Source organism: Amblyomma maculatum, chromosome 2 (assembly GCF_055883805.1).
Source record: "Amblyomma maculatum isolate TAMU_Amacu chromosome 2, ASM5588380v1, whole genome shotgun sequence".
In the NCBI taxonomy this organism is placed as follows: domain Eukaryota; kingdom Metazoa; phylum Arthropoda; class Arachnida; order Ixodida; family Ixodidae; genus Amblyomma; species Amblyomma maculatum.
This window is the reverse complement of record NC_139345.1, coordinates 80844967-80868922: the sequence shown is the minus strand read 5'-3', so window position 1 is coordinate 80868922 and position 23956 is coordinate 80844967. Positions and strand designations below refer to the sequence as shown.

At 45.6% G+C, this 23956-nt stretch overlaps 1 protein-coding gene across 1 annotated transcript; it reads right to left on the bottom strand.

Moving 5' to 3' along the window:
* Positions 1-370: 370 nt before the first annotated feature.
* On the bottom strand, positions 371-23732 carry LOC146199117 (chitinase-3-like protein 2). The gene is made up of 8 exons (XM_084592042.1): positions 23537-23732; positions 19493-19771; positions 16738-16997; positions 15920-16023; positions 14085-14205; positions 11607-11801; positions 6633-6755; positions 371-526 (listed from the first exon to the last, which is right to left on the bottom strand). The coding sequence occupies exons 1-8, from the start codon at positions 23730-23732 to the stop codon at positions 371-373; spliced, it is 1434 nt and encodes a 477-aa protein (XP_084448168.1).
* Positions 23733-23956: the final 224 nt, after the last annotated feature.

The window sequence follows — 23956 nt, the reverse complement described above, 5'->3', positions numbered from 1 at the left end:
CGATTAACCTGTAGTATATATTGTCAAACACGTTGCTCACACAAAGTCTGAGACATTATATAGGGCTGAGCAATAGGGTTTGAGGTCGGGTAAAGTCGTTGCGTAAGGTCTACGACATTCGTATTTAGTACCTGCACGAAAAATGAGCATGTTGGGAAATCAGTCTACACTCCTTCCTTTTCCCACATTCTTCCCTCTTTTCACTATGCCGAAAGGTAAACATCGAGAATAAAAAAAAAAAAAAAAAAACGAGATAGAGAACAGTCATGCAGCAACACCTGCCCATGCTTCTATCCACCTCATATAGCACCGTAAATTGCTCGTAGTAGCGTTCCACATTGTGTTCTGTTGGTCATACCACGTTCACGAATCAGCGGTTATTGAACGGCCTGTAATCCTTCAAGACATTGTACGCTGCCTTCAGGATCGGGTACCGCTCGCTCTGCCGGCAGTTTCCAGCGTAGTCGTCTTCGTCTACCGTCCATATGAAGGCGCCACCCAGGTGCCAGTATGTGAACCACTTCACCTGCGCCAGGAAGACGAAGAAATACTCTTTTTGGCCAAACGATTTCAAGTGTATGTTGGGGTGGGGAAAGGGAGTCTTCAGCCACGTTAAGGGGACAAGAGGCATTGGCCTCTAGCGAATGCTAGGGCTTGGTGGTAGCTCGTAACTGGTCGCCTTGCTCCGAGCTGAGCAAAGTGGCCTCCTACTGCTGAGCGTTAGCGAGACGCAATCCCTGAGGAGGGGGATGTTGAGGGAAATCCCACAAAATGTGTGATAGAGTGCCGTGTTCGCCACAGTGCCCACAAGTAAATGAATAGAGGTCTGGGTATATTGAACATATACTGCCAACCTAGGAGGTGTCTTAGTTTGATGTTGCCTCCAAATGGTTTCTTGAAATTTAGACAGAGATTTGTGTCCTGAGGGTAAGAGTGTTAAGCGGTAATGTTGAGATATCTCTTGATAGGTAACCATGAGATCCGGAAAGGATAGAAACCCGCCGCCCAGTCGACCAATCCTCGAACATGGAGGTGGGCCGCCTGGTTCACTAGGAGGGAGAAATGCACCGGAGCCCTGCGATTTGTAATGGCCGGGACGAGTGTTTAAATGAGGTAAGATTTTTGGCTATGGCAGGGGAAGTCCTGTCTCGAGAAATGTTCCGCACAGCAGATTTAGAGTCGCTATTTATAACTATTTTGATAGCCGGGGCTGAGGTCATGGCCAGAGTTATGATGGCTTCTTCGGCCTCCCTAGAAGCCCAGCAGTCGTAGACGCAGAAAGTATCGGAACACCCTTATAATCGTCTGTAAGTCTTCGCAGCTTGGTTATTCGGCCGCGTCAGCATAGACCATGTGGTTTGGAGGCTAAGCTGCAGTGGCTAAGCTGCAGCTGTGCAGTGTTCTGGGCCTGTCCTCACGCATGTTGGCATTGTTGACAGGTGCGTGGTCTTGGCAACAGGGAGGATCTTAAGGTGTATGTGTATCTTTTTAGGCAGCGAGGCTTCATCAGCCAAGATTGGCTCGAAGTCAATTCTCAGTTCTTGCAGAATACCTGCCCACCAGGTGAGGGACAGTCTATTATCCTGGGGTTTAGATGCGCTTCTACGATTTTAGTGAGAGTGTTATAAATTCCAATGTGTGGGATTATAGAGGCACAGATGAAAGCAGTAGTGTAAGCAAATTACAAAAAGCACGTACGCGAAAAAGGATTTGCGAAAAGAGGCGGCAAACGGGAGGAATTACTCTCGCACCGTATAATTGAAGGCAGAGGTTAAGCGTCCCTGCAAGTTTTAGTGGTATGACGTTAAAGATCCTATTCTCAAAACACACTTTCGTCGGAGTTAAGAAAAATCACAGGCATGGCGCCGACAGATGATAATTGGAAAGTGGCATGATTGCTCACTGATTTGTCGTCGGGTTGTGTTACGTATCGAAACCACATGACATGGCCGAAGAGGCAGGCGCTGCCAAATCAGGCTTCGCATTTCAGATATTGAGGGTGAGATCGAAATTCTTCCAGGGCCCTTCGATCCTGATTTGCAGCCACATGCAGCCTCTAGTCCACACAGGGATACTCGTACGCTTGGATTAAGACGGGGATTTGTATCAATTCCGATTGGTTTTTCACATAATGTGGCACATTACGATTGTCTCCTGATGTGAGTAAATCATCTTCAGAATAATACGGGCACTAATAAAAGACTACAGATAAAGTGGGTGCTTTCACGCCTACAAACATTTTAGGAAAGGCCGCGCGACATTATATAGCTCTTCAGTACGACTTTTTTAGGAAGGCGCTTTCACAGCACACGACGGTTCTGCTTTTGGCACCATGTCAACGGAGATATTGTCACGTACGCCCGCGGCCGACTCCAGCTGCCAGCTTCTGACTCGGCCGCCGCGGAGGCGTTGCAGCGAGCTTTCTCTACAGACCAGTAGCTCGTGACGTCACACCCCACGCAGCCCACTCAGTGATCTTTACTCGAACCGCTGCATCTTAGAATTATGCGGCCACGCAAGCCTCGTACACTGGTGAAACAGAACACGGTGGCACCCGGCTTTCTGCAACACAGAGCCCACACAACAGACAAACAACGGATGTTCGTCGGATTGAGCGCCCTAGTGGAAAAAGCGCTAAACGAGCCTCGCTGCTGTGCGAGCATGGAAGCTTCAATGAAATACAAAAAAAAATCGGTGAGCACTGTGCAATCTACACTGCAGAAATGCGAAAGCCTAAGCGTTGCTGGTGCACACGGTGCATCATGTTTGCTCTCATTATCAACTAAATGTACCGTCCTTATCATTGTTAATGTCATAATTGTCTTTATTACTAATTGCAGCATCATTATCATCGCTACTATCATCCTCACGGTAGACAAGGATAATTATGATGTGAATTTCACGTTCCCGGGCCCTCATCAGACGTGCGGCTTGAGGGGCCGAGCCATACAAAGTAATGTACATATTGCACGCACAATCCTCGAATCGTGTTCCTGCTCTCATGATCAGGTTGCTTTACTTCAGGTCGACCTCGCAAAAGCATTTGATCGAGTTCGTCATTCTTTCCTGTTTTCTCTTCTGGAACGAGCGAACGTTGGTTCTGTAGTAGTGAAGGGGGTGCAACTTTGCTATAGAAATTGCTCGACTCGCCTAATTGTAAATGGCCACCTATCAAGCCCCGTACCAATCAATTCTTCTGTGAAGCAAGGCTGTCCGATGTCTCCACTGCTTTTTGCTCTTTACTTGGAGCCACTTTGTCAGAGTGCTTTACATAACAGTAGTATCCGTGGCTTCCCTCTCCTTGGAAATGAGGTTAAAGTGCTTGCATATGCGGATGATCTTACGTTTTTCTGCACTGACAAACCAAGCATCGAAAAAGTTATATCCAGCATAGAAGAATTTGGCGTTGTTTCTGGTGCTCAGATGAATCACTCTAAGAGTTCCGGCCTTTGGTTTGGTTCGTGGGGCTCAACACCACCCCTATATGCAGGAGTTGAGTGGTCATGTGTGCCCCCTAAATATCTAGGCGTTCCACTGTATGCATTTAAGTCAAGTTCAAATTACTGGAAAGAGCGCGTTCCAGTCGTCCAGCGTTATGCTAATACATTTGTCCCCTATCGGCTTTCAATATTCGGTTGGGCTCAGGCCTGCAACATGTTTTTGGCGACAAAACTTTATTATGTGCTTCAGATCCTCCACTGTGCTAGGCATTACATCCAGCGTTCTCACCGAATATTTGCGACGTTTATTTCGTCATCCAATTTTGAACCGATTCGACCTGATAACCTATTCAGACCTGTTTGTGTAGGGGGGCTCGGCTTAGTAAATCTGTATGTAAGGCAGTTAGTTGCCCGTTTCTTCTTTTTTCGTGATTGTTCACATCCGATTATTAGAGCATTCCCACAAGTAAATTTCATGAATCTGCTTCCCGACTTAGTGATTTCTTCAGATTTTAGTGACCGCCCGCAGTTACTAGGATTTATATGCAGGAAGTTTATACTTCGGTGAGGTTTTTGTCAGTACGATTCTCGAATGAGTACTTATATTCTGTTTCGTGCAAGATACTATACAAGGATTTGGTAGCAATGCTTTTTCCGCCACCACTGTAACGTTCTTTATACTTTGGTTTTAAGGGTCAGGATGTGTTGAAAAGGGTGCGCAAAATGCAGGTTTCTCCTTGCACGAAAACATTTTTCTTTAAATTACACACCGAAGCTCTACCTGTTAACACATGGCTCCATAGGAAAAATATTTTTGTATCTTCTGTAAACTGACGTCTGTGTGATGTGTCTGAAACAATTGAGCACTGTTTCATTAATTGCAAAGACGCAATTCTTTTTTGGAATGTGCTGCAAAGAACTCTAAAGAAAGACTTTGTTCTAAATTCGTACAGTGTGCGGTATCTTGCTGTTACACAATCTGATTACGAACCATATGACATGTTTTTCCTATTGGACTTCATAGCTTGTGGAAGACACGCATGTCGGATCGCAACGCTAAACCTGTTATTCCATCTAGACTCCATTTTATCAGAATGATGCTGCAACTGAAGGACACTTATGATGAAAATAACTTTCAACCTGATTGGTTTCCGCTGGTGACACGGTGCTTATTTTTGCCTGCCTTTTAAAAAGTTGTGTCTTCTGTTGTGCATCTCAGCAATGGCTGAGGGAATTGTAAATAGCCTGTGTACATAACCCTTTCTGTATAGTCAATACCATGTCAGAAAAAAAAAATTCCCGGGCGTGGCGCAGTTGGTTAAAGCGCTTCGCTAGGGAAGAGATGGAGGATCGATTCCCGGTGAAGACAGGAATTATTTATTTCTTTTTAACAATCTTCCTCCCGGTAGAAAAGGATTATTGTGATTAGTATGGTTAGTTTCGGTTTCTGATGAAGTCGTCGTTTGACTAGTGTTACCGGGTGGACGCGACAGTACGAGCCATCAAAGACTTTCGGCTTAATGCAGCGGTTTTACTTTGTGAAGCTGGCAGCTCAAGTGCTAATGCGATAAAAATGCAGTCAAGCAAATTCGAATGCCGCGCTTTTGGTCACCAGCCAGGCAGGCTACCAGCACGCTCACCACGTTGGAACTTTCGTTCAGTACGATATTTCATTAGAGTCCCATGCGACCGCTCACACCGTAAAGTACATACCAGCCACATATTAGAGCTGCACCTAGGCCACCAATGCACCCCAGTAAGCAGCCTTCTAAAATAGCACTATTACTTAGCACCCCAACTTTACACTACAACGGGGTGTTAACAATTTGCAACAAGTTAAAATCATCACTTAGGAGCAATGCACATCAATGGTCATGTGACAATGTTATCGAGAAGTACTTGTATCTGGGCATGTTGGTGGACGCTCAGGAAGACGCAGGAACGCAGAAGGGGCACATGAGCATATAAAGGGAGCAGGACTAGCGCTAACTTGCAAAAGGTTTATTATTTGACATAAAGAGCTCATAACGCATTGCTTTATCCATGCGCCAAAGCAGGGACCAGAGATATTCACAGTCATGCATCAAGAAAAGCCTTTTCACTCTGGCGGTAACCACTGACGTGTCACTAATGCATTCTCCTAGTTTTGTTTTGTTTTTTTTTATGTAAAAGGTTAGTTTGTTAGTTAGTTATATGGAGTTTTATGGCGCATAACTTGATGTAAAAGGCTTCTACAAGTTCGCATTCTGCTTTATCCCTGCTCTTCAATAATGCGTCACACTCCGCATGGCGAGGCCCGCAGGCAACACGATTCTTCTTGCGAAAGCTTGGTCGTAATCTGGAATGTCGGAACCTTTTTTGCTAATGAATTCTTTCGATTATATGCGGCAATGTGTATACCTCGGGCGAACCGGACGTTGTCGTAATGGGCGCCTACATGAATGCAGGAATACATTAGCAAAAAAGGTTCCCCCACTCCAGTTCACCTCCAAGCATGCACGAAGAATTGTGCTCCCTGCGGGCCTCACCTATACTATAGTACCAAGTGTTACTGAACAGCTGCGACAAAACATACCACGAATGTGTAAAAGAATTTTACATCGAGAAACCAGAAGACCACGTTAGTGACGTCAGTGATTCTCCGCCAGATTGAAAAAGCTTTTTCTTGGCGCATATCTGTAAGCACGTGTAGTATTTTTTTTTCTTGATTCATATCTATAAACCTCTGAATGATTGTAGTCCGCGCTTTGGAGCATGGGTTAAGCGCTGCTGTATAAGCGCTCTTAGTCAAATAGAGGTTAGGTTCCCATTTACATAAAGGTTCATGTTCCGATTTCGAGCTCCTGTGCCTTCCAGACAACGTTACCGCGTGTACACTTTATATAGCGTACTCATGTGTACTCTGTGTTTTTTCACCTGGTATTCTTACACATGCCCACTTGAAGGAACACTGGCTTAAACATCTTAGTACGCTACTGACTCAAATGTTGACCAAGTTTCGTTTTGCTTACTGATAAAGCTGATAGTGTTTACGCGCTTCATCACCTAATATACGCGCATATATTATTAAATCTTAAACATTTGCCCTCTCGCTCCACGTCTGCAAAATCAGTTCTCTCTCACTTGTTTTCGCAGCAATCGCCGCGTCAAGGCTCTAAGTAAAGGTAAACAAACAAGGGAAGTCTTACGCACCTTGATGCCTGTACTCTTTTTGTCGTCATAGCTAACCCACTGGTCCTTTTTATAGATGTAGGGTGTTTGTGCGTAGGATGTCCAATTGCGATGCCAGCCCATGTATCCCGCACGGCGACACGTCTGAAATCAGGCCAAGAAAGCTGTGGGAAGTCACATTGCGTCTTCATGATAGCCTCCTCTGTGTCGGCCCGGTGTTTTTTTTTTTTTTTTTTTTTTTTTTGATGACCAGCACTTGAATATGAAAACGCACCAACAGAAATGTGACATTCCCATACCAATCATGATACGTACGTCATGTGCTACAAGTGTGAAAGCTTCGTCTATTTATCTCGGGAACACGCAGAACGTCGCGCAATATGGCGTGCAGAGTACAGCAAACCGTTAAAATAGCGCAGCGACACATAAATTATCTGAAAGCCGACTTCCAGCTGACGCGTGTGGTTCCTCTATCTAGATAACCATCCTTGTAGCAGAGAAGCGTTATAATAATGTTATTTCTTTGCTTGCGTCAGAGGTAACACAATATTTTATTTACACCCAAACATTCTTTCATAACACTGTTAAAACTGTTGTAAGGCGTTTATGACCACCAAAATAATAATTTTAATCAACCATACCGAGAAGTCAGATTTCGCGCATGAATTCACTAGCAACAGAATTCAAACCCGCGTGCAACAAGCTACCACAGTGTGATTTGAGATGAGAGGACGGGCTGCGTTTCTGTTGGGCTTTGTTTTTCGGCAGACGTCGAGGAAGCTGATGTGAACCTGTAGACTGCCCAGGCGGCTGCAGGAACTTTTTCTAAGCAAGAGTAAACTTCTTTAAGCCAAAGCTATCGAATTCACGTTGCTGAAGCGCGCTAAAATTGGTGTGCCTAACGCTTTGCTTTTATGAACACGCCGAAAACATCCAGACCAGCCTGCCCAAATAAAAAAATGGACTTTTCGGGGGAAATAGTCAAAATAATTTTATAGTATCTCGCGTTTTCACATTTAGCTACACAGAGCCCTATTTCTATTTTATTTTTTTATTTTTTCTAAACCGCGCCTTGTTGTTCATTTCATCCCATCTCTCCATCCTATTTCACTTGTCGTTTCATTCCTGAGCCCCGTTTCCCTAAACAGCAATTGTCATGGAGGCGAAACGAAGAGGTGTCCGTGTGCTGTGCGATGTCAGCGCACGTTAAAGATCCCCAGGTGGTCCAAATTACTCCGTAGCCCTCCACTACGGCTCCTCTTTCTCTCTATCCACTTTCTCTCCCACCTTCCTCCCTTCCCTTACGGCGCGGTTCAGGTGTCCACAGCTGCAAGTGTGACAGATACTGCGCCTTTCCTTTCCTGTGAACCAATCAATCAATCAATCAATTGTGAGTTATTTGATCAAACTGCCAGCAGATTGCCAATAGAATTTTGCAGAGCACGCGCTTGTGGTCACTTTGCTTCTTGCTTCTGAGCTAGAACAGGTTAAGTTACAAATAATCACTGCTCTTCGCCCTCCCGGAAAATGACAAGTCCGTGCAACAAATATTTGTGACTAATAAGCCGCTTACAGATTGGATTTGAGAAGTAATCTGCGGTCGATGCTAAGGCAACAGTTGGGACAGCAAGCTGGTCCTCAGCCCTTGCTCCTGATATAACGTATTCAGTGTTAAAGCGTTTAGAAAGTCAATTTCATTGCATATTCACAGTGACAAGACGGATAACTACACGGGAATTGAAGTGTCATACAATTTTTTTTTGCCCTTTTTTTTCATTTGATTGATTTATAGGAAGGGAAAGGCGCGGTAACTGTCTCACTTGTTTTTCTGTGGACACCTCAACCGCGCCGTAAGGGAAGGGAGGAAGGTGGGAGTGAAAGTGTAAAGAGAGAAATAGGAGCCGTAGTGGAGGGCTACGGTGTAATTTCGACCACCTGGGGATCTTTAACGTGCACTGACATCGCACAGTACACGGACGCATCTTCGTTTCGCATTCATCGAAACGCAGCCGCCGAGGTCGGGTTCGAACCCGGGTACTCCGGCACTGTAGTCGGGCGTCTTACCACTGCACCACCCCGGCGGGGCTCTTTTGCCCTTTGTCTTCAAACAAAAAATATAGAAGGCACTTTGGATCACTAAAGTGCGATGAGGCGAAAGGCATTATAGCGCGATGGATCGCAGCCCTCCACTACAGCACCTTTATCTGCCTCCCTTCTTTCATTCCCACTTTCCTCCCTTCCTTTACAGCGTGTTACATGTGTCCGTGGGGACCCCGCCGGGGTGGCGCAGTGGTAAGACGCCCGACTACTGTGCCAGAGTACCCGGGTTCGAACCCGACCTCGGCGGCTGCGTTTCGATGGAGGCGAAACGAAGGGTGGTGGTGAAAACATTTATTATTATAATACATATAGGTATGTACACTAGGTGGGATGCCTAGACAGGCACTCCATTGGCGTTTGCCGCAGCCCGGGCGCGCTGCGTTAAGACCTTTTGGGCCTCTAGGGTGCAGCAGCCGGACAGGGTCGCCTCCCAGTTCTCTCGGGTGGGGTTGGGGATAGGGGGCAAAGATGGGTTTTTTGGCAGGCCCACACCATGTGGTAGATGTCAGACACCTCCCCACAGTGCGAGCACAGCCCGTCGAATTGCGGATCAAAATGTTTTAGAATAGCCGGGCAGCGAAACGAAGAGGCGTCGCGCTGTGCGATGTCAGCGCACGTTAAAGATCCCCAGGTGGTCAAAATTACTCCGTAGCCCTCCACTACGGCTCCTCTTTCTCTATGTCCCCTTTCTGTCCCACCTTCCTCCCTTCCCTTACAGCGCGGTTGAGGTGTCCACAGAAGACAGGTGAGACGGTTACCGCGCCTTTCCTTTCCTATAAATCAATCAGTGTCTGCGGAGAATTGTGACAGATACTGCGCCTTTTCTATCCTGTAAATCAATTTCAAATGCCGCTAATGTCTGCTGCACTAACGCCTCCTAGACATCTGGGTCTGCTTCTCTTTGCTGTGTGATGCGGCGTTCGAGGAAGCGGCAAATGAAAAGCGCCACACGGACGCCTGGATCGCACGCCCGGCGGCGTCAGCCTCGTATATGCATTGGTTGGTTGTACAACTTTTAATTCCATCCGAAATGGGCGTCCTCTTCCCCACCCCCGGCACGCGTGCCAGGGAAGACGAAGAGTCGTGTGCCCGCGGATTAGAGGCTGGCAGGTAGCCCTTGGCTTGTGGCGGCCTCTTCCGCCAGATGGACGGTGCGGTGCTGGATCGCAGGGTCCGCGCTTCGCAGCAGGGTATCCCAGGCTTCTCTACTTGTAATATTTACTCCTATCCCTGGAGACTGTGAGCACTCCTAAATTACGTGTGCCAGGGTCCCTCTCGCCCACAGTGTTTACACAGATCATTGTCCCTAAAGTCTGGTAGCGCGTGAAACGCCAAGACCGGGTTCATGAAGGTATTAGTTTGTAGCCGGCTCCACGCGACAGCTTCTCTATTATTTAGTCTAACATCTGGCGGGCATACCAGTCTACGTCCCAATTTATAATGGTCGATGATTTCCCCGTAAATTTGCAGACGCTCGTCGCATGCCCAGTGTTCGGGGGGCTCGACGGCTACCATAGAGAGCTTGGGCTAGCTCGTGAGCCGCCTCGTTACAAGGGACGGCAGCGTGAGCGGGTGTCCAAATTAACTGAATTTTCCTATTCAGCGTTCTTTGGATGAGGATTTTGGCTGCCTCCGGTGATATCCTCCCCCTTCCATGCATGAATCGACTGGTGACGTCACGACCAGTCGTGACGGTACATGGCGCACCCCTTGTCGAACACAACCAGCATTCCATTGAACGCATCACATTTCACCGGTGTTCTACAATTCGTTTACAGGAAATTAAAGGCGCAGTGCCTGTCACTCACGGAATCCCGCTATCCTCACTGTGGACAAAGGGAATTATGATGCACGTTTCACGATCTGGGGCGTGGCGCAGTTGGTAATGCACTCGGCTGGGGATTCAAGGGATGGAGGTTGTGGAGGCAAGGATAATCATTTATTTTTAACTCATCATCATCAGGCTGACTATACCCACTTCAGGGCGAAGGCCTCTCCCATATTTCTCCACTTAACCCGGTTCTGTGCTAGCTGCATCCACTTGACCCCTGCAAACTTTTTAATCTCATCCGCCCACCTAACTTTCTGCCGACTCCTGCTACGCTTTCCTTTTCTTGGAATCCAGTTTGTTACCCTAAGCGACCATCGGTTATCCTCTCTTCGCACTACATGTCCTGCCCATGTTCATTTTTTTTTTCTTAATTTCCACTAGAATGTCGGTAACTTGAGTTATTTCTCTCACCCACTCTGCACGCTTCCTATCTCTTAATGTTACCCCTACCATTTTTCGTTCCATAGCCCTCTGGGTTGTCCTCAACTTAAGTAGAACTCTCTTGGTTAGCCTCCACGTTTCAGCTCCATAGGTGAGTAAAGGTAAGATGCAACTGTTATATACTTTCCTCTTTAGCGATACCGGCAAGCTGCTAGTCATAATCTGTGAGTGCTTGCCAAATGCGCTCCATCCCAATCTTATTCTTCTTGTTATTTCCTTTTCATGGTCCGGATCTGCGGTCACTACATATCCTAAATAGACATATTCGCCTACTACTTCCAGTACTTCGCTACCTAATGTAAACTGCTGTTCCTTTCCGAGGCTGTTGAACATTACCTTAGTCTTCTGCATATTGATTTTCAAGCCTACCTTTCTACTTTTCCTGTCTAGGTCATCAATCATTATTTGCAGTTCATCCCCCGAGTTGCTTAGCAAGGCAATGTCATCAGCCAATCGCAGATTACTGAGGTATTCTCCATCTACCCTTATCCCTAACTGCTCCCCTATTTTTAACTATCTCCCTCGAAAGTGTGACACTCTCTGCTGACAGCCTCTGCCCACAGCTCCAACTGACAACTATGAGGCATTAAAGGCCTTCGCCTTAAAGTGAGACGTGCCCTTACCTCGACGTAGTTCATGTACCCATCGGTTTTCGTCATCTCCGCTGCTTTTCCGAGTGGGTGGCTCTGCTTCAGCCCGGCACTGTCGCCGTTGTAGGCCGGGTCATTCAACGTGAAGCTCCGGCCGTGTGTCGCGATGCCCGGCACTATCTTGTACCTGGGTACCCCGGCATTGTACCACTTTCCCACGCAGGTCTCCTGTCCGCGCAATAGCAATGTCATTTAAATAGGGCACCATGAGGTTTTGCGCGATAACGTAAGGATATCGTGTCCCAGAAAGGCCGAGTCGCCGTTAATGGCCGAAAGCCTCATTGGTCGACGAGGCCATGATGACGCAGACACATGGTCGCATGCGGGCATGTCAAACAACCCACAACGCTTGGCATAAACGCGACGGCACGCACGACACGAAAGTGATCAGAACTTGGCATCTAATGCTAAGCAAAAATAGCCGCCGGTCTCAAGTCATTTGTGTTTATTAGAATCATTTCGCATAAAGAACATATTTAAGACCTTGCTCGATTTCTGCACCCACACCGCCGCATCACGGGATAGGCATGTTGATTAAGCCTCACAAGACACGCTTGTAGTGGTCAGGAACAAGTTGACTGTATGTGCGCGCTATGTATTCATATACCTCATTTAGCATTGTCACGAACCTTTGTTGCCTTTATTCGTTGCTGCTGCAAGTTACTGGCACGCGGCCTTATCTCTCTGCATGTATCAAGCAAAACTATGTTGTAACTTTTTTTCTTCACGCTTGGTGTCGCTAACATGTGGTCTTAGTGTTTAGATGCCACGTTTGGTGGTAAGGTCGAAGGCAACCAACGAGGAGACTTGGATTGCACTGAAATTTACTCTTTATTGGGTTGACTTGCGCCCGCAAAAAAACTAAGCAACTCGGTGGCGACTATAGAAGTGAGAGTTCTCGCTGATCGTCGAACTGTATTGCACTCGTCAGTGCTCAATTTGAAGTCGCCGAAGAAACATCTAGATAAAGCCCCAAAAAGCGACTAAAACGAACAATGTTGAAGCAGATGCGAGTGGCAGCTCTCCGTAGCAAAATCAAACTGTCTACATTTGATCCCATGCACATTTTCTCGGATATATCTTAAAGAAATCTGTGTGATCACCTTCATCCGACCAGCACACTACAGATAGTAGACCCCACATTGAGTTCCCAATAGTTTAATTAGCTACAAAATGAGATATCTCTTAGTAACTTTGGTACCCTTTTTCTTTTCCTTTCTGTCCTGATAAACTCAGTTTAACACCTTTAGAATATGGGATTTGACCCCTCAGAGCGACTCACACAAGAGATACAAATGGCATCTACTAAAAACCGTATAGTGCGCTTCTCAATGCAGCGAAACTATGTGAAAGCGCGAGGTAGCAAGTTCAGCAGGTTAAGGACTCTGAATTATGTACATGAGACTGACCATAAGCGGTGACAACGCTCTGTTAATGCGCCCGAAGACGTAGCAACAATTTTCGGCCGTGGCGGCCACATTGGGATGGAGGCAAAATGCAAAGGACTTATTAAGATATGCGTATAATTGCGCGGTAAAGAATCCTAAGGGATCGAAATTAATACGGAGCACTTTTCCAGGGCGACTCATTGTCTGGCTCCATTCACTCCCTCCTCCATCTACAAAAAGCTCCTGTGTTCTGTACCAACCCAATGTACGTAAAATATCCCCAGATGGTCGAAATAGTTCCAGAGTATTCCGCTGCGGCACCTCCTTCTCCCTTTCTTCTTTAACGATCACCTTTCTTCCTTCTCTTACAACGCGGTTGAGATGTCAACTGTTGAAGTGAGAGTAATTGTGCTTTTCAATTTCTTCGAAACCAATTTTCTTTTTTTTTTTATATAATAGTGCAAGGAGTCGATTGCGGTGTTTTCCTGTCGCTGCGTCATTGTCACACTGGATGAGGCGGTAATATATGGTTCAAAGATAAGGGATCACAACGTTGAAGCATAGCTGCAGGACCGATAGCGTTCGAATATACCGGAGGTTTCGAGCAGAACCATGCATTTCGCAACTTGCACCAGCCACTGGTCGAGATTGAGCTTAAACGTAAACAAATGCATTGTTTACCAAAACAGGTGACGCTATGGTGGCCTATGTACAGTGCTTACGCTGTTACTCCGTTGTGTGTAATTAAAGATTGCCTCCATTTAAAACGATTTTTCTTTTCTCTATGGGTGGCGTGGGTGTTTACGTAGAACCAAACAGTTCTGGCAATTTTCGCTTTCTTCGCGGTCAATTTATAACTGTTTCTTAATAACACTTTGTCTCTCGCAGCAGCCGCTGGACACGAGGTCTGGTTCTCGTTATAATGATTTACGGTGCGATCATACGTACTACAAACGTGCTTATTACTGCTGCGGCTTGGGGAGGTCTAGCTTCTCCGCATATCGTCATTGTGGTCCCATGTGTTTGAACGCGAACGGTAAACATTGCACCGCCAAAGGCATACCGTCTCAATTTTGGTCGGGCCATTGGTGTCATTGTAATGGTACAGACCACTGGTGATCTTCGTTTTCGTCAGGTCGTCCAGCCTGTAGTCGAATGTAATGAGGAACACGTAGTCCAAGTTCCTAGAATAAGCAATAAGGTATACAAATATACTAATTATATATACGCGGTAGGATAAACGTCATTTACATGCTTGGCGGTTTTTTCGGGTGAGGGGACGAAAACTAGAACACACGTCGTACATACCAAACACTTAGGTGTTAACTGCGTGATCCGAATATTGTCTCTGTCAGATTTGTTCTATTCCGATAGGCTGCCTTCTGGCATAAATGCATGATGTGTAAATGTCGTTTTTTACTACATTGTCTCGTTTAATGAACTAGAAGTAGAACAGTAGACCTGAAAATTAATATGTAGAAGATTAAATTATTATTAAACACCCTCGGAAAGAAACAGCAGTTTGCAATAAGTAGCGATACATTGGAGGTGTAAAGAGAATATATCTCCTTAGAATAGGTAGTGACCACAAATCCGGGCAACGGTTGCGGCTGTCCAGAACATAAAACACGGGGCTTTCGGCGCTGACACAACTCACAGACGGCCACGTAGTGCTAGTTGAGCGGTTAAGACCCGGCAAGTAGAAACGGCAATTCGCACGCTGTCATACGTGCAGGAAATGACAACCTGCCCAGCCAAGATGGCTTCGTGAAGCTACTCGAAGATGGTATAGGGCAGAGTTTCGGCAACGAGCCCAATGTGGTCGCATTATGAGGCGGTAAAGAAAAATAACTAGAAAGATCAGCCTAGGTTGGAGCACATTTGGCAAGCACTCTCAAACCATACAGTTTAGCTTACCAGGAGACCTCATGAGAAAAATATGTAACAGAAGTGTCTTGCCGATACGCAGAAGCTAACCAAAAGAGATCAAATTAGAATCAACACGACACAGTGGGCTACAGAACGAAAAATGATAAGTGTAACATTAGGAGGCAAGAAACGTGCAGTGTGGGTCTGAGAACAAACGCGAGTTAATGTTTTCTGTTGAAAATCAAGAAGATGAATTGGTATGGGCAGGTCATGTAATGCAAAGGCAAGGCAACCGAAGGTCGCTAGGGGTGACAGACTGGATTCCAACAAAAGGTAAGCGTAGCAGGGGTGGCAGAATCTTAGGTGCGCAGATGAGAGGACTAAGCTTGCGGGAACAGGTGAATACGCCTGGCACAGCACCGGACTGATTGGAGGGATATAGGAGAAACCTTTGCTCTGCATTGAGTGTGTTAAAATGATGACGACCGCTTTTGCGCCATGTGCAGGCATTATTTGTGACGAATCATGAGTTGCTGGCAAAAAATATATATATCCATAGTACGCCCAGAAGTGTCATTACGTCAATTATGTTATACACTATATAAAAGTATATAATACTACAGCTGTCATGCTGAAGAATTATCTGCCATACCATATCGATATTACGCGGGCCTGTCGTTTCGCTTTTGTAAGTACAGTATAGGTTCAATAAGATCTGGTTATAATCTGCCACTATTTTAAATAATATATGAAATTCAAAGGTTTCACACAAAAATGGAAATTTCTAAAGTACATTTTTCAGGTGAACACCGCCTTCCAACATGTTGCATAGCTATGCTCTCTTTGAAGAGCATGTCTCCAAATTGACTTTTATGCAATGTTTTATCATTTTAACGCTTTATACAAACACCCAAACTCGAAAGACAAAGCTCATTTAACTTCCCTGGAAAGTCGGAGAGAATGGTCGATCGCATATGAAACGTGACGCCAACACAAGAAAGTGCGACATTTAACAGAGAAGCTGGGTACCTGGACATTTCTTCGCTCATAAACAATTTGCATTTTTCTTCCCGGCGGCAGGCGGGCAGTTGGCCAGTAATCAGGACATCGTTGCCGAGCACCGACCGGAGTGTCTGCATAATAAAGGAACGCGTTTCGGCAAGCTCCGAAGTATACTTATAGTGTGAAGATACTGCCTCCCATTTCCGCATTCCTGACAAAGCAGCAAAACGCCAGCTTAGCGCTCCTGCAAATTCGCACTCACTTCCTCCCATGACCCACATATTCTAAATGTGTAGAAAACTGGGCGAGTTGGTACGGATTCATTTTGTTGTGGCATCAAAAGAACGAGGACTTAGACGATACGGATACGGTCCTGTCCTTCTTCGTCTCAGTCCTGGTTGTTGTGGTGCCTCAACAAAATGGATTTACACATTCTCTTCCTTACTCTAATGCCGATTTTATATGGATATTTTTTCTCTACGCCCGTTTTTGCATTCAATACTCGACACAGCTGCATGTCCAAAATTAGCGCTACACAAAGTTGTTATGCAAACTGCTTATAATAATTTAATTGCAAAAAGGCTTCCTAATCTTTCTGCGCTCCTTTGAAATACGTGCTTTGTCCGACCAGCGTGTATCTTCGGACAGCCATACGAGGGTACCAAATACAGGCATTAAGGCTGCAGCCTGCTCGAACTCCTTCCGCCAGCAGGATGGCAAAGCAAAGGTGAGCTAAATATGCGGTTATGAATGGTATCACGGTAAACTGAACACGTTTCGCGGTGGTAAGCCAGTGCAGAGCGCATTTAGTGTTTGCTCGCTACCTTGACCGCCTGCTAGGTCACCTTGATGAAGTTGAGTATCGTGTTGATCTGGTCGTCCTTGCACACTTGCGGGCCAGGTCCCTCCAGATGGAAGTTGATGCCGTCCAGGTTTGCATTCTTTAGCAAGAGCTTTATGCGCTCCGCAAACTGCCGAGCCTTACTGTCGTCCCGTATCCGATTCATGAGGCTTTGGATGTGCGCGCCTCCGCCAAAGCTGAATAGAACCTTGAGATTCTTGGCTCTCGTATCACGCTTTAGTTTGCCCATGTCCACCAGTATGCCTGAAATTTCGAAAAATGAACAAGTTTAACGAAAGTAATATGCAATGCAGAAGCGCCGTTTCGTATAACAGAAAAAAAATTATTGTTTCCATGAAAAGAAAGGTTGCAATAATTTCTGCCCTCTGGGTGGAAGCTTGGAACGAGCATTCGTTACCAGAAAGCAAAAGGAGCGATAAGTGATTGTTCCTATAAGCGGACAACATTATCACGTCGCGCGGGAATGGATGGAAACGGCAGTGAAAGAAAGAAGAGAGAAAGAGAGTGGACTGCTGCGGATAAATTAAGGTGCCCTGGCGTTCTCTACCGTGAATTTGCACAGCGCAGCTCACAAATGTATTCGCACTTCTCCTCCATCAAAGCACGACCTCCGCAATCGCGAGACGAGCTCTCACCTTCTGCAGCCTCGTCTTATAGGCATAGGATTGCTATCACTGCCATTCCATCATGGGAGAAAAATTTCCACGACAATCGAATTCGACGTATTTAGAGTACTCAGTACCCTATGTCTCTTTTGTTTTATTAAATTTATGCTACCGATCTTTTATTTCTTACTGTCCGTTTCAGAACGCTCAAGTAGTATGTAAGTCCTAGCAAATATTCTTATAGTGAATCATATTCCGCACGAGCTCCCGTTTCTCCTACGTTTGCCAGTGTCGTCCACTGTGCATATTTTTCATCCTTTTACACACTAAACTTTTGTGCGGAGCAAGCTCTCAGCCCTCGCGTTAAATTCCATCAAAGTGTACTGATAGAAATAGCCAAGAAAGAACGATATGAAAACAAAGATAAACGGTGGTAGGAAAAAGAAAATAGTGCAGGGAGGAAGAGAATGGGAAGGCTGGAAGGGCTGGAAGAGGCATAGAGGGACTCTCATATTCAAGAAAAGGCGAGAAAAAATGATAAAGAGAAACAAATGCAGCGGCATTCGTTCTTCTCGGCGGCGCTGCGTCTTTTCTCGATTGATATTATGCTGACACAGGGGTCACCACATATCTACCACCCTATCTTGCTCATATTGCTTTGTGTCTCGGTCTACATTCAGCTGGTGAGCCCTGTTAAAGAAGCCGCCAAAGTGGAGTAGTGGAGTCCTGAAATCTGGACCCAGCTTTGTTCCTTCACCTGCCCCAATTTTTCTGCCCTCTTCCCTCTCCCTGCCCCCCCCCCCCCCCCCCTCAATGAAAAAAATGTTCTATATCTCATTGCCTAGGACAGCCACTGACCTTGGAAGAGAAACTGCGCGGCGGGGGAGAGCTGAGCCGAAATAGCCTCAGCGGGCGGCCGGTGAAGCTAAATAACAAATAGAAAAACCAGCGCCCACGCTACGTCGCAGGCCACTAGACTGCCGGACTAGGCTGACCACCCAAGGTACCTGGAATTTTCATGAATTAATAAAATTTTCATTCAATCAAAACATTCGTTTGGAACGCGAGGCAAGACCAACGTGGTCTTGACTCAAAACTAAACACGTTTTGATGTCTTCCACCTCATAGGCAGCACCAATACTGCTTCACCATTGAATAGAGCATAACATATGTTGCCATAAATTTTGCATCTAGTGTACAACAAATTCACCAAAATGTGAACACATTTTCGGCATACAGTACTTTGCCGGAATATTGACGAGTCCAGCATCACATTGAAATTTATGTTTGCGTGCATCTAATGTGTTGTTTACAGCACAAGTGTAGCACTGGCTTGCCGCACATGATCATCTTATTTTTGCTCAATGTTTGTTGCCTATAACGAGCGCGTATCCGAACGCCAGCATCCGTTTGAGCCATCGACGAGATGTTTTCTCCAGGCTAAACCGAGTTCTAATTCCTTAACTCGCAGGAGTTTATCACATCCGAATAAGTTTGCCCACACCCACATCGTGGCATAGTCGCACGAAGGCTCACAGTATGTACAAGGGCTTGAGAAACCACTTAGGATGTCACCAATGCAATCGCGAAGCCATTATATGTTGTTCTTTTTGCGTCCGTAGTTCTCTCCTCAAATGCGCTCGACAGGGCTCAGGGCTCAGAATGGCTACGCCTCCTTGGGATGCCATGCGGCCGAAAGCGAGTCGTCGACGTAAGACCTTCATGTAACAAGCGAACGACACTGAGCGAGTTCATTAAAAGCATGCTTCCAACTCCAAACTCGGTGAGTGCAAATATTTTTAAGCATGTTTTTTATCGGACTCGGAGTAGCTATGCTCAACGAGTTTCGCGCTAAAGATGATGTTTGACAGTGAACCTCTTCCACTGCGGATTCATCTCGTAGACTGCTTGAGCACTTAGCATGTGCTCGTGAAAAACACCGTTTCTCACTCGAGATCGGTGAATGCTAGTCGAAAGAAATGCAAGTTCACTTGAAATCTCAATTTCTGAATGATGTTTCGTTACATGTAGATGGCAAATAGGTTCCCTATAACTGCTTTTGTGCCATGTTTCCAACATGCATATGGCTTGCCTCGACAGCAGGGGCCAGTGACGCATGAATGGACTACTTACTCCTGTCTCCTCTCGCTCCTCTAGGGCGGAATATGAACTCCCCGGTGTTGTTGTCCGTCTCCAAGTAAGAGTAGATTACGTGCGTGCACTTCTGTACAGGTAGTGTCCGGACGGTGAACCTCTGCACGCCCGACCGTTGGAAGGCTTCAGCCTGCACGAAGCACACCAGGGGCGCCCTGTGGTTCTTCTTTTGCTCGGTTCGCTTCTTATCATCCTCCTTGGACTGGCGCGCTCCGTTAAATTTACTTTCCATCTCCACTGGAACGCCCGCACCTCCAACTGCATTTATGAAGAGAGACATTCATTTTCTAAAAAAAATGTTACCCGCATTTGATGCAAACCACGTGGAGCGTAACGGTCTCTCTATCATCATTGTATACTTAGAGTTCCATAATCAGGAGTATGATTTTCTTGTGTTATTCAGAGACTAAATCTCCAATGTTGGTTTGTGTATTCAAACGATGTGAGCTGGATAGTGGGCCTCCTCGAAATATTCCACCAAAAAATTTTACTGCAGCTCACTAACGCGGGATTGGCTGCTGAAATATGAACGCTGTGTTGCTGGTGCAAGGTGCTTCCTGCTTGAGCATTTACTCTGCCAGCTGCTCTTACTGGAGAGATAAATACACACAGCTGCAAACGCTGCGCCGCCTACCGAGGATGTTTACGCACCATTTCAAGGCAGAGATCATACACAATAAATTAGGTCTCTGCAAAAACGCTAAAGCGGTTTGCGTCACACACTATTTCATCACCCACAATTGTCCTTCTGCATGGGGTGTTATAACGCACTTCATTCTTGTTTTGAAAGATGCAGTCAACAGCCAATGACACAACGGAAAGCAGAGGGGATGTTTTTTATCAATATGAAGTAATAACTAAACGTCGAGATAATTGACTAGAAAGTACAACAATTAACTAATATTTTCTAGGCCTAGATTATCCACTGCAGAAATGCATGCGTGCAGCTCCTTTTTCTGTTGCCATAAACAAAGTACATTTTTGAAGAAACTGACATTTAATCACACGTGCGCTCTCTGCGTTCGCGCAGGACAGCGAGTAACGTCATGTGGTAACTGAAGTAATAAAAAACATTGTTCATGCTGGTTACATCAGCATGTCGTGCAATGATGTAATCAATGCAAGATGTACTTCTGGTATTGGCTTGAAGTGGAATATTAACAACTGTGACGCCAAGTACGCGCATGAACACTGGCAACTCTGTGATTTCTTAGTGTCGACGATGAAGTCGACGCAGATAATTAGGGGAACGTCCGGTGCCCATACAATGCGTGTGCTCATATTCGCATAAGACATGAAATCTTTTGTCCTTTTGGGCGGTGTTTGGCCAAATCCCTAGCCACACAGCAGGCAGCTGACGAGTGAGATATCCAAAACAAAAATGGTAGTTCAAGCAGGAGCGTCAGGTTAGCTTAGTATAAAATTTTAAGCAGCCAGTGCACACGCACTCATTGTTTCCGAAACATCGAATTTTCGGCCACTTTGTGGACAAATGGCGCCATCTGGCATCGCCACTGTGATTCTTGTTTGAACGGCTGTGAGCCGCGCGGCGACAATCCTTGGCGCTGGGGCGCACGCGCTATAAACTTTCACCGACAATCTTGTGCCTTCGCAATATTGTTATTGTAGGTAGTAACAGCGGTAGCTGTAGCTCAGTTTGCATAGCAACGAGAAGACTGACTTCCTTAATTCTTTTGTCCAGTACATGTTCTCCAATGCCTTACCGAATTTAATCGTCTAATCAAGTGAAGGGGGTCGTTATGGTGTGTCGCGCTATCTCCGAGAGGTGGTTGCCGCTTACCGTTTTCTTGCCACACGTTTTACTCGAGGGTGTTTGCACATGGTAAAGAAAAAACGCCTACAGCAGGACCACTTAGACACGGTCTTGCCAGTCCCCCTATATCAACATTTTCAGACACAGCTGGTCAAGATGTATCGAAGAGGGTGAGAAAGATGTGGGTCATGCCTGCAACCAAGACATTCTTCTAACATCTACACATTGGTACCCACCTGTTAAAACTTGGTTGCATCAAAAAGGAATTTATGTACCATGAGGGTGAAATTGTTCCCTGTGAAACAAATCAGAAACTATTGAACACAATTTCATATGTTGTAATAAGATGTCTTTTTTTGGGACGTGTTACAGCGTAGCATTAAGAAGGAGCTTCCCCTTACACCGCAAGGTATAAGGTTCTTGCCCGTTCACGACAATACAGTACCATATGATGCCATATTCTTGTTGGGACAGCACTCTGTATGGCTGAGTGCTATGAATTATCGGCATTGTAATACAGGAGCGAGATGTGCGTATGAATACTTTGTTGAGAGTATTGTAAAAATCTACTATGTTTTGAAAGATGCAGACCGTGGTGCTGAAACAGAGTCAGTTTCACTCTGCTAGCACAAATGAAACGACTCCATTTTTCACGACCGGCAAATGGCCTGGCGAACTGTAAATATATATGTACTGTACATATTGTGATTATGTACATTTACCAATAAGAAAAAAAAGGTAGCTGTAGCTCGGTGATAGAGCACCGGACGCAAAATTCAGAAGTGGTGGATTCTAATCCCCCTGCCATCATGTGCTTGTTATTTTTTCTACGTTCTAATCACTTATCTACATGTTTAATTATTACTTCACATTCATAAAAAGCATCCCCTTTGCTTTACTTTGTTTTGCTTTGTGGCCGTGGCTTTGGCTCCTTTTTTATACATGTAATAATGAAATCCCTCCTTTCCCTGCATTTGTTTAATTATTCAGCTCCGTCTTGAGTTAATCTTAGAATTTTGCTTTAAAGTGGTGATACGGCCTAGAACAGTTCCCGTTTTAAGAACAGCGTTCGCTGTGTTTAATGCAATGGGGAATGGGGGGGGGGGGGGGGTATTTTGAGAGGTCTCAACATCCTTGAAATAATATGCTGAATATCTCTGGAGTTCTTCCTTTGCTCCGTCCTCTCGTCTGATTTTAAGGCTTGATATTTATTCAATGGAGTCTTTTTTATTATTCGATATATTGCATGGGCCGATGTATATTTTCTGGTCGTTTTTTTTTTTTTTTATGGTAAAGCAGAAAGTAAAATAATATCCGCAGACTTCATCTGTTTACTTCGTAATACAACTGCGGGGCAAGTACAATTCCCTTGAAAAGAAGAACCAAAAAACTGCCACGCCATGGTTCCACCTAGTGTGTTTCCACGCACGTGTGTGAAATATTTGATGTATGTAATAAATCGAAGTTAATTGGGTGGGACCTCCTTTCAGGAGACTATTAGAGTTTGCCGTCGCCTTCCCGATACACCAGCCAAAGCTAGACTTCCGGTTCTGAGCTGTACAGCGCAGCATCCTAGTTCTCACTTGGTCATTTATTTTCACAGTATCTAAGTTTTTCCGACATGCCCGTAGCGTTTTCTTGTTGCATAATTCAATACCGCTCCTGCCGCTGTACCCAGGCGAGGTCAAGACCCAGTCAGGAGGTTCAGCACCTCCTTTTGTCTTGCCTCGCGGGCAATGCCTGTATGTTGCCCGAAGGAGAAAATAAACAACAAAGTAAACACAAAAAGTGATATAATTTATTAGACCTGATGCTTGGGTTAGTTGGCATGCAATTTTGAAGAAGAACAGCGTGACTTAGACAAGTACGGACGGAAGACACACACGGATAAGCGCTGACTTGCAATGCTTGGTTGTTTGGAGCCTGATCTATATATTTCCACGTTCCAAGCAATAAACATCAGTTGCAAGTAAGCCTTTGTCCGTGTGTGTCTTCCTTCCGTCCTTGTCTAAGTCGCACTGTCCTTCTCCAAAATTATATAATTTAGCCACTACACCACAGTAGGTGTAATGCGGATAGTACACATTTGGGAACATATAACTATACTTGACTGGGCTAACTAGCACCCGTGTTATTTTGTATTCCTCCCCTAAAAATGCGCAGCATGTGCTTCGTCTCAAGCTTTTCTTCGTATTGAAATTTCAGTGTTTCTCGCGCTTCATGCTTTGGCCTAAGACAAGCGGACTTACCGCCTCCCGAGGTATCTCCGTGGTTGTCCTTGCAAGAAGTGTGGCCCTCGTGAGAACGACATTTTTCTTTGGTGTCGCCGCCACAGCCTTTGGTTCCGCCTTTGACACCTGTACCATGGCCATCGACTCTTCGAGCACCCAGCAAGATGGCAGCAGCAACAAGGAGCAGCAGGCAGAACCCGAACGGCGCTCCCATGGTCCTCTGCACTAAGTGTTTGAGGCAAACACCGCATTTTATCGAAAACCAACTTCAATAAATTCGCAGTCGGCGGAAAATGGTTATTGGAGGCCTTTGATCAAGTAGAAATGTAGCACTGCCTTGTAACCCAGCCTTCGTGCACTGGTTGTTTCTCCATCATGCTTGTAAGTATATTTAGGTGACTGGCTTGCTTGACAGCACCAAAATATACTCCTATTTGT

Bases quoted from the DNA above. Each gene is read 5' to 3' on its own strand.
- LOC146199117 (XM_084592042.1), bottom strand. From the start codon at position 23,732: ATGGGAGCGCCGTTCGGGTTCTGCCTGCTGCTCCTTGTTGCTGCTGCC. The intron at 16,024-16,737 runs GTGACCTAGCAG...TTTATTATGCAG, and splicing joins CGATACTCAACTTCATCAAG to ACACTCCGGTCGGTGCTCGG. The intron at 11,802-14,084 runs GTATGCCTTTGG...TTGCGCGGACAG, and splicing joins GCCCGACCAAAATTGAGACG to GAGACCTGCGTGGGAAAGTG.